Source organism: Glycine soja, chromosome 15, assembly GCF_004193775.1.
Source record: "Glycine soja cultivar W05 chromosome 15, ASM419377v2, whole genome shotgun sequence".
Classification (NCBI taxonomy): Eukaryota; Viridiplantae; Streptophyta; class Magnoliopsida; order Fabales; family Fabaceae; genus Glycine; species Glycine soja.
The window spans coordinates 15,764,284-15,775,779 of NC_041016.1; the positions used below are offsets into that span (position 1 = coordinate 15,764,284).

At 33.4% G+C, this 11,496-nt stretch overlaps 1 protein-coding gene across 1 annotated transcript; it reads left to right on the top strand.

The window, feature by feature from the left end:
* Window positions 1–1,498: 1,498 nt before the first annotated feature.
* On the top strand, window positions 1,499–9,263 carry LOC114388698 (lycopene epsilon cyclase, chloroplastic-like). The gene is made up of 11 exons (XM_028349335.1): window positions 1,499–1,996; window positions 3,072–3,237; window positions 4,482–4,617; window positions 4,745–4,855; window positions 4,933–5,035; window positions 5,670–5,813; window positions 5,897–6,004; window positions 6,264–6,360; window positions 6,438–6,566; window positions 6,818–6,950; window positions 8,901–9,263. The coding sequence occupies exons 1-11, from the start codon at window positions 1,688–1,690 to the stop codon at window positions 9,064–9,066; spliced, it is 1,602 nt and encodes a 533-aa protein (XP_028205136.1). The 5' UTR covers window positions 1,499–1,687; the 3' UTR covers window positions 9,067–9,263.
* Window positions 9,264–11,496: the final 2,233 nt, after the last annotated feature.

The window sequence follows — 11,496 nt, forward strand, 5'->3', positions numbered from 1 at the left end:
AACAAATTTAATTAATGTCATTATAGATCAATCAATTTTTGTTCTCCAAATTTTGTAAATCTTTTATAATCTTTTTTTAGTCCAATTTTATTCTCAAAAAAATCAGAAAATATCAATCAAATCTAAATATTAAAACATTGGACCATCTCAGATTAAATTTACAATTATAATTAAATTGATCCAAATTCTAAGTTACAATCTAGGATGATATCAAATTTATTTTTATTTTTTTATTTTACAAGCACATGCATGAATCATTACCATTGTTTTGAAATCAGATCGGACTAGTTGGTTTGATCGGAAACCAATAACAAGTCTGGTCTAATGTTTTTTAAAGATCGGTGCATCATAAAACTAGTTAAAAATCGTTGAATCAGTCAAAAATTGACAAAAACTGATAAACTTGATGGGTTAACCTTTAATCGATTTGACTTAATTTTTTTTTTAAGCTTTCAAAACAACGTATCTTTTGGTTTTAAAAAATAAAAAATATTATAATTTATGACATTTTGAGTGAATTTTATTTTTCATTACTATCCATATTAATTTATGAATATTATGTTATTTTTTGTTTAATATTATAAGGATATTATATTAGTGTCTTCATGTCACGGTCCAGTTCAAGAACATTGATGGTTACTAACCAGAATAACGCGGCGAATAACAAAAACAACATTAAAAATAGAAAACGTTATCCCCGTCGTCGTTGTCCGTACAAGCACACGACACAAGCAAAGTTTGCAAACACACTGTTTGGAGTTTGGACCACGCGAGTTGTCAATATAAAATTGAGGCCGTTGGATCCAAGTGTTTGGGTCGACAATCGCAGACGTTTTAGATTGTAGTAACACTTTTTTTTTTTTTTGGTTGAATTAGTTTTTTATCCTTAATTGAATTTTTGTTCGTCAATTTTTAAGTTCAATTGGTTTTTTTTTTCTTTCTTTCTAGATTCAATTAAGTTCTCTTATTTTAAAAATAATTTCAATTAGGTTGTTACTATCAATTTTGACTAACGATGTTAATTGTAAAATCATATAGTCGTTGTCGTGTTTTTCTCTCTCTTTTTATTTTATTTTAAACACAGACACAAATATAACGTCATTTGAAATTTACATTAAAAACTTAATTAAATCTATTTTTAAAATTAGAGGAATAAAAAATAGAAGATCAAATAAAAAAATAAATTAGAAAAAAATAATTTAATCTTTATTTTTCTTCTCGCATACTTTTCGGAACAGTTTGAATGTGAAAGAAAAAAATATAAAAAAACTGAAAAATTATTTAAATTAAAATAAGGAAAAAGAATATGAGACTCACGTTATTTAAATTTTTTTTACTAAGTAATTCTTTTCCCAGAACCAAACCAAGAAGGGCTTCATGTGTCGACTCTTCCAGTGAATCCTTTCCGATAAGGCTAGCATTCTTCAAAACTCGCCCAATCAGAGAACGCCACGTGGAAGTTCGGATGGCTGTTAAACATGTCAGCAAATTAAAACGAAGCATCGCACACCATATCCCTCTGCAACAGAAACTCTAACTCAACCGTTCACACACACACGCACACACACTTAGCGTGATACTAACTACGTACGTCGTCGTTTTGACCCTCGACTTGAATGAATGCCATGGTGAGTAGGAAGGAGTGATAACCGTAAAAGCAGTGCCGTATACTAAAAACGACAACAGAATGGAGTGCGTTGCAGCGAGGAACTTGGCGGCAATGGCGTTTTGCGTGAGTCCTTCGTCGTCGAGGTTGAGGTTGCGACGGAAGAAGCTGTGGAGAAGACGAGCCGCGTCGTCCTCGTCGTCGTGCGGCGGCGGCCGCGGCGTGCGGTGGCTGAAGGTGGAGGCAAAGGCGGGGAGCGAGAGCTGCGTTGCGACCAAAGAGGACTTCGCCGATGAGGAGGATTATGTGAAGGCCGGTGGCTCCGAACTCGTTTTCGTACAAATGCAACAGAAGAAAGCCATGGAAATGCAGTCCAAGCTCGCGGATAAGGTTTTTGGTTCTCTCGCTTATGCTTCTTGGATTTTGATTGTTGTTGTTGACTTCTTGTGTGTTGAATGTGGAGCTTCGTTTTGATCGGTCCTGAAAGGTTCATGAGGATTGGATGCATTTTCGTGCTGTGTTTTTTGTTTTTGGTTGAAAAATTAGTGGATAATGTTTTACGCTTTATTTTTTCTTTTCGCTTTTAGGTTACTTTAGACTACATTATCAGATATTTACGGCAATACAAATTTTACAATTATTTTAAAAATATGTAGGTTACAATAATCTGTAAGAACTAAGAAGTACAATTTTTTTGGTGAATGCGATAAGAAGTAAGATTATCTTGATATGAATAAAATTTCATAAAACATAAATAATAAGTATATTATTCTAATTAAACAAATCCAATTAATAACATACTTTTTGAATATTACTAAAACAAAAAAATTATAAATTACTTCCTATTAATTACAAATTGAAATAGTATTGACAATCTCATTTCTTTCTCAAAATCATCTACGGAAAAGACAATTTCCATTTTTAGTTCATCAAGGAACAATGTTTTTTTTTTTTATATTATACATGCTTTTATATTATACTGTATTGTTTTTTTTTAAAGCTTGAATACTTCACCGATATGCATTGAAGTATCTGAGAGTATCGATATGGGATACAAATACATGAAGCAAAATTAAGTATGAGTGCTTCATAGGTCATCTTGAGAAGCTAATGATAAAAAAGTGATTTGAGTTTTTGTTTTTTTTTTTTTAATATAAGGAATTGCGTTAGATTTCTTTAGTACATACTGATATTTGACTTGTGTGGATGAAGTTGAGGTGTGATGGGTTTTGCTGTGATGATCTTTTTGTTTGGTGAGAGTGAAACCATTGTTTAGTTGTGTGGATGAAGTTGAGGTGTGATGGGTTTTGGCTGTGATGATGATCTTTGTGTTTGGTGATAGTGAAGCCATTGTTAAGTTTTATACACTGATGCGCCGATTTTGATGGTTGCGGAGATGCATAACAAAATTGTGTTTTGGATTTCTGTTATCTTACTGAGAATCTGTTGTTAACCACTCTTGCAGTTGCCACCTATAGGAGATGATATACTGGATCTAGTTGTGATTGGTTGTGGTCCGGCTGGTCTTGCTCTTGCTGCTGAATCAGCCAAGTTAGGACTGAAAGTTGGGCTTATTGGTCCGGATCTCCCTTTTACAAACAATTATGGTGTGTGGGAGGACGAATTTAAAGGTATCGTTCTTGCTGCATCATTCTACTGATATCATCTTTGTATCAGATATATGCTATTTATTTAAAATATTGTCTCGGCCAACCCTACTCAGTCCTAACCCATGTGGAATAGGGCCAAAATGCCTCGTGGTTATGTGGGTTAGCGATAATAAGGACAATAACAATAGTCTTGTTTTAATGAGGTCGGTTACTTGTATCACTTAACATCAATGGATGCGATCAAAAACCAAATTCTCATAAATGTAAATATTATTTACAAATAAGATTTCCTATAACGTTCTTGTTGGTGTTTTATTGGTTTCACGTGACTAAAAACCATACAATTTATTCTCTTCCGGTGGCTATTTCTTTGTGCATGTTCAAACCACTTTAATCAATTTTTGTTTTTCATTTTTACACAAAAAGTGTTGTACCAATATCTCTTTGTTATACGTATTCTGTATCCCATCCTTTCTTATGCCGCCATACCATAAAGTATAACCAGGTGTATAGTATTACGATAAAGTTACCTTTGAGCTTAATCAGTACTTTGTGGTTGTTAATAACCCTTTATGTCTTTCTCCCTTTTAACAATCCAATTTGTTATATAAAAAAAATTCAATTTGTATCTTTATTAATTTTCCCATTATTTTATACTACTGATCCCATATACTTAAACTTAGAAACTTGTGGGTATGACATCTTCTATTTTTGCCTCCAAAGCATTTTCCTTTCGTGTGTTGCTAAAATTATAATGCATATACTTAAACTTAGAAATTTGTGGTATGACATCTATCTAAGAGCTAACATTTTCCCTTGAATCTTCAATTAGAACTATATCATCTGCAAATGACATACATTTAGGGATAAACTTTTGAGCTAACTCTTTCAATAGTAATTTTGTGAACCTAAGTTGTACATGCCTAACAAATTTCATTTAGGTGGATAAACTTCTCTATCCACATATATGAAAAGAAAATAAAAAGGTAACATACACTGAGCTTCTTCATACGCTAAAATCAACATATGCATATTACCTTATGGAGAAGTTAAATTAATAAAGCCATAAAAGCTCAATTCATTTTAGTGGAATTTCTAAATGCTTATAAATTCCGATGAACTGTAAAACTCTGATATTTTGTAGGTTTTCAATTTGAAGTTTTGACATTTTGCCCTAAAAAGCAAGACTTTTTCTTTTTGACAGATGCAACTTGCTTATTTGATATTATGCATTGAGGAACATGATTAATTCATTATAATTTCAGATCTCGGACTTGAAGGTTGCATTGAGCATGTTTGGAAGGATACCATTGTCTTTCTTGACAATAAGGACCCCATTTTTATTGGTCGTTCCTATGGACGTGCCAGTCGGCATCTGCTTCATGAGGAATTGTTAAGAAGGTACAACCGTCTAACTGTTGGTGATATATTTACTATCACTGTTATCTTCCTAATTGTAATTTAATTTCCTAATAACAATTATTTTATTTATTTTTGTAGATTTTTGATTCATATTAATTTTCCCTAGGTGTGTCGAGTCAGGTGTCTCGTATCTTAGCTCAAGAGTAGAAAGTATTATTGAGGCAACCAATGGTCATAGTCATGTTGTCTGTGAATATGACATTGTAGTTCCCAGCAGGTATGACAACTCACATGCTTCTAAAATTTTTATCCATTTATCTATTATATATGGAAACTTCTGACATGTTATTATAGGCTTGTTACTGTTGCATCAGGAGCTGCTTCAGGGAAACTGCTGCAATATGAGGTCGGGGGTCCAAAGGTTTCTGTCCAAACAGCTTATGGTGTGGAAGTTGAGGTTGGAGGCTGGCTCTATGTTTCTGTTTCTCAGTTTACTACTAAGTGTTTAGTTTATAGATTGATGCTAGTATCATTAAAAATATCTTGCTTATTAACATTAATTGTTGAGAATCCTTTCTCATATTTCCTGATCCTGAAGGTCCACATTTCTCCTCTCCTGCATCTTTTTAATATGTGACGTAGGAAAATCGCTTATTTGGTGTAGTTAATATTAGTGAATTGTTATTCTGTAAACGGAAGCAGTCTGGTAACAAGCTACTGTTTTCATTTCTTTGACTATTTGGTGTCTATATATTTTCATTAATAACGCAGTTTATAAGTCTGTTTAAATCAGACCAAAATTGGTGCTTCTTTTTGTCATACCTTTTTAGTATCATTAAATTAATTAATATAGCTCTGCTTAAGCAAATCAATTTTTGGAGCTCATTTGCAAAATGATAATATAAAAAATTACAGTAACATTTTTGGAAAAAAAAATCAAGAGGGATTGTTATTAGGTCAGGTAGTATTTTAATATTAGTCTTTCTTTCCATCGCTTTAACCATATATCATGTTTATATTTTTTTTTTAAAAATTTAAATACGTAAGATGTGATAGCCTGTAATAATGACATTTTTTTGTTACAATATCAGGTGGAAAACAATCCTTATGATCCAAATCTGATGGTTTTCATGGATTACAGAGACTACATGAAGCAAAATGTTCAATGTCCAGAAGCAAATTTTCCAACATTTCTTTATGCAATGCCCATGTCCCGTACAAGAGTGTTCTTTGAGGTTTGCTCCATGTTTTTAAGTTTAGTGTTTTACATTACGTGTTACAGTTCTGTTAACTCTTTATGCAAAAATGCCAATTACAGGAAACCTGTTTAGCGTCAAAAGATGCCATGCCTTTTGATTTACTAAAGAAGAAGCTCTTTTCAAGATTAAATACAATGGGGATCAGAATTACGAAAACTTATGAAGAGGTAAGGTATTGGAAATGCCAGGTTTGACTGTTGATTATGTATATATAAGGAGAACAGTTTTGGAGTTGAAATCCTGTGCTTCCCTTCATAACTGTGTGTTATCCTCAAGCTCAGTTTTCATGGAGCTTTTACATTATAATTTTTAAATAATAATATGATAGGTACAAGTTCTTCTAGTGCATCTAAGCATCTCTCGCGTCTGAATCTGAATTTTGAGTGCCCAAAAGAAATTACCTTTCATCTATAAATTTTTATATAGGAATGGTCTTATATCCCAGTTGGTGGATCGTTACCGAACACAGAACAAAAGAACCTTGCATTTGGTGCAGCTGCCAGCATGGTGCATCCAGCCACAGGCATGACTTCAACACATTTTGATTTAAGGGATACGGTTTAAATTTATTGCCATTCAATATCAGTTTTTATCCAATAGGGTACTCTGTTGTGAGATCTTTGTCAGAAGCTCCAAAATATGCTTCAGTAATTGCTACTATTTTGAAAGATGGCCATGCCAAGGACATTATTACACAAGAAAGAAGAAAGGAGAATCTATCTATGCAAGGTAATCAAGCATAGTCATTATCAGAGCCTTAGATGTAAAGTTACTCAGTTTCTCTAAAATTGCGTAAACTATGCTTATTTTGTTTCTTTCCTCAAACAGTTACTGTCTAGCACAAAATTGTAGATTTTTTATTTTTTATTTTTATGTATATTACCAAAAAATTTGAGAACTGACACTCAGACTTGATGGCAATGTGATTATGTGAAGCCTTTTTTACTTGTATATGCATTTGAATTTTCTTTTCCTTTCAGCTTGGAATACCCTTTGGCCTCAAGAAAGGAAACGCCAGAGAGCATTCTTTCTTTTTGGATTAGCTCTAATTCTGCAGCTGGACATTGAGGGCATTCGAACATTCTTTCGTACTTTCTTCTGCTTACCTGATTGGTATGGTCTATTTTGTCTCATGTATTTGATAGATTTCTTGGAATTTGCTTTTTAATGTTTTCCAAGTGTAATATGACTAGGATCTCATTCTTAATTTTTAAGGAGATCTATACAAACGAAATTCCCTAAGGCCTATAATGATCTAAACTTATGTGTGGACAAGATAACCAAAGATACAAGGAAGGTAGCAAAAGAGACTCACGGTGAAATAAGAGATTGTTTACCTAAGAGGAAGGGGAATCTTGGTTTTTGACCGCGAATGTGTGTGATGAAGTTAAGGTTAAAAGGAAATGTCTTTAGGTAAGAATGCTGAAAATTGGAGAAAATATAAGGTATCTAAGGAAGAGACCAAGAATGAAGTGAGCGAAGCAAGAGCTAGAACTTTTGTCTGGTTTTAGGTACCAAAGATGGAGAAAATTATTTGCAGGCTTGCTAAATGCAGGGAAACAAGGACAAGAGATTTGAATCTAGTGAAATGCATAAAAAATGGAGAAGTTAACTTCTTGGTTACGGAAGAAGATATTAGGAAAGATGGAAGAGTTAATTCCATGTGCTATGTAATTAAGGACAGGAATTTGTATTTCACTCTAATAAGCTACACACTAGAGATCAGGACCAAAGTCGTATCTTTTATTGTAGAATTTTCTGGAGCATGAGTTAAAAAAAAGCGTTGAAGAGGACAAATAATGACCCAGCAGTTAAATGGGATAATATACATGCTGAGATATGGGAGGGCCTACGAGAGAAAGGCATTAGTTGGCTCACAAAGCTGTTTAACGGTATTATGAGGTCTAAGAGAATGTTCGATGGGTGGAGAATAAGAACTTTAATCCCTATCTATAAGAACAAAAGAGATACACAGAGTTATGCAAATTATAATGGATTAAGCTCATGAACCATACTACGAAATGTGGAAGAGGGTAGTTGAGCAGAGATTAAAACAAGAGACTCATATTACTGAAAACCAATTTGGTTTATTATCTGGGAGGTTGACAATGGAAGCAATATACTTGCTACACTAATTCATGGGGTGATATTTGAGGAATCAAAAAGACTTACGTATGGTTGATTTGGAAAAGATATACAACAGGGTGCCAATGTTGGAAGGCTCTAGAGAAGTGAGCCATATATCATATGTTGCTTATATTTGAGCAATCAAGGATATGTATGGGAAGGTTAAGAGTATAAAATATAAAATAACTAAAGATTTGGATCAAGAGTCAGCTTTGAGCTGTTTTTTTTTACCTTGATGTTAGATGTGCTTACTAAGCATATCTAAAAGTTGGTGTCACTATGCATGCTTTTGTTGGATGGTATGATACAGATACAGATACAGATACAGTCCTAGTTGGAGAGTTGAGAGAGAAAATCAATGAGAAGTTGTAGATGTATGTGTAGACAAGTTTTGGAAGCTCATGAGTTTCAATTAATAAGAAGTAAGGAGAGTATAATATAAGTTTAGAAGTGAAAATTGAAGACTATGCCTTACCACTAATCACCCTTGCCGGAGTGGACGTTTTGATTAAGTGACCAGAATTTGTTGCAAGGATTAAGCTTCATTCAAAATAGAGGCTACAAAGTTAAAACGTCAGTTTTGCTTCTTCATTGGTGATCATTGTAGATGATACTAGGATGAAAGCCATATGCTTAACTAATTTAGATAACTCTAATGGGATTAACTGGGAAACCACTTGTATTCATAAGATGGATTATGGTTATCCCATCTCAGTTCCTAGCAAAACTTGTATTCATTTACTTGGGGTTTTACTAAAAGCTTTCTAGAGATTACAACTTGTTGAGATTAGATAAACCATTTTGCTTCATGGTGTTACAACTTAAAAACCTGACTTCATTGCTTATTGCTTAATCCCCCAGCGCCCTCCCTATTTTTTTTGTGATAGAAATTGCTTTCTAATATGAAATTATCGTTAAATGTTTTTTTCCTCGCAGGATGTGGCAGGGATTTCTTGGCTCCTCTCTCTCATCTACAGATCTTGTATTATTTGCATTCTACATGTTCATAATAGCACCAAATAACTTGAGAATGGGTCTAGTCAGACATCTGCTTTCGGATCCTACTGGTGCAACCATGATAAAGACTTACTTAACGATATAATACGTTTCTATAACTTATCTATTCCCACGCTAGGTACCCTGTATTGGGAGACGGGTTAGATTACTATAGGAGCCACAATAGTAGTTCGTAGATTCTTGTATAGACATGCATATTTTAGTTAACACCAGAAATGTTCTTTTATGATTTTTATATCCCGTCTGCTATTAAAGTGCTCGTCTGTTTATACGTTTCTTGTAGCTTTTTTGGTGATAGATTCACAGGTAGAATGTGCTTCTCATCTGTTTCTTTTTCCCTCTAAAGAAGAACCATCATTTCTGGTTTAATAATAGATAGATAATTTGACAATCAACTTTCATATGCACATCCTAGTATTTATAGCAATGATGAGCGTGAACTAATCTGCTACACAAATTACATCTTAAAATCTAAACTAATCGGTCAATTCATGAATCCTAGCTAACTCTACTTTCCCAAACCAGAACTTAGCCTTTACCTAATAATCTACTTTTAAAAGCTTTAGGAGTTACAAAATGTGTATGAACAGACTTCTTGATCATCAAGTTGTTACGAAGAAAACTTAAGCTCACCTCATCAAGCTGTGTGTGATACTCTTTATTCCGATATATATATTTATATGATACAATATATGAAAATGTGAAATTACATAAAATGATTTTATTCAATAAACATAAAAGAGCGCATGGGTAAAAAGTTCATTTTACATTTGCGTCAATCACCAAATTAAAAACTTATCAATTAAGGGTATGAAAACATTTCCAGTTCAAAACAAGGTCGTTCAAGTATAATGACATGTTTGGAACGTCAGATAATTAAAATAGAAACTCATGTTCCAATGTCATATTCTATCAGAGCATTATGTCTTGATTTCTTCTAATATGAGGTTTCTTAAAGTAATCTACCTAACCATTTGTTCCCACAAACACAAGGTTTGTGATCATCACAAGATTTAAACACAAACAATACAAATGGAGTGAGTTATCACATTCTTAAACAAGTAGAGATAAACGAAGACACACATATATAGTATAAGTATAACAAGTTCAATTTAGCACAATTCGCATTGTTTTACCACTCATTGCGTAACATCACTTGTCCCAAGGATTTAATCACAAAATCACATTCTACATCTTCACATTAATCAGGTGTTTAGAACAACAAATCTTAAGTACAACACAACATCTCACACTCACATAATTCATTATCCACCATCACGTAGCAAGTCACAATGATCATTACACATGCGTTATGCAATAGATACATTCAGACTTAATCCTATATGTAATGTAATACTATGTCAGTGAAAAACCTCGTCGGACGTCTAGGAGTACAAGACAGACCACACACTTGTAAGCCAGGTTACTCTCACTAGGTAAAATCATAGGGAGACCAGTCAAGGTCATGCTATTTTGCGAAAATACTCCAACCATGTGGGATCGACACAGACTTAAAGGAATACTCAAATCAAGTGTATTTACTCCCAAGGCCTAGACTCCGAAGAGTCTGTCAGGACTTTTCCCTCCTGATTCAGGTTCAACTCATAAAACATTTTAACACACAGATTCTGTCTACGAACTATATAAAACACAACTCCTCAATTGTTCTTAAAATAATTTTAGCTCGTCGTGCTTCAAAGTGATTCAATTCGTCGGGTTCCCACAGTGGATCCCATCACAATACTTGTTGCGCATTAACTCATCACCCTTAAAGGATTTTAATGATTGTATGGTTCATAACTCACAACTCAATACACACAAAATCTCAATACACGTGTGATCTCATAATTTAACACATACTAAACTTGTCACTTACACACATTTCATCACACTTTCATAATCTCAAGACATCATGTTACCACGCCTCATGCATCATATACATATCACACAGTAATAATATTAATATGTTATGTTCATATGACTAATCATCACATTAAAACAAACATTTAAAATCATATATGTGTTATTGGAGTTTGAACTATGCAATACGCACAATTACTCAATTGTTTTCAAAATTATTTTAACTTGTCCTGCCTCAAAGTGATTCAACTCGTTGGGTTCCCACAATAGATCCCATCACAATACTCGTCATGTATTAATTCGTCGCATTTAAATGGTCTTACAGTTGTGGAATTGTATAGTTCATAACTCTCAACTCAATGCCATGACTTTACACTTCACAATAACATGTATAATCACATTGAGGAATGTATTAATCCCACACTTGTTCATAATAGTGTCTCATCACACATTCTCACTAACACATTATTACATCATGTGAAACAAAGCCCCTCAATCAATTGCAAGAAAACATGCATGTATCAAGAATTCCCATATTTCTAGGTTTCTAACATTCAAAGTCAAACACTCAATTAAACCATCCAATTCGCATAAGGACATCAATTGACATATCAAACATGAGAAATTCGTAATTATCATTGTACAGGGAAAATTA

Bases quoted from the DNA above. Each gene is read 5' to 3' on its own strand.
- LOC114388698 (XM_028349335.1), top strand. From the start codon at position 1,688: ATGGAGTGCGTTGCAGCGAGGAACTTGGCGGCAATGGCGTTTTGCGTG. The intron at 1,997-3,071 runs GTTTTTGGTTCT...CCACTCTTGCAG, and splicing joins AGTCCAAGCTCGCGGATAAG to TTGCCACCTATAGGAGATGA. The intron at 6,005-6,263 runs GTAAGGTATTGG...ATTTTTATATAG, and splicing joins TTACGAAAACTTATGAAGAG to GAATGGTCTTATATCCCAGT.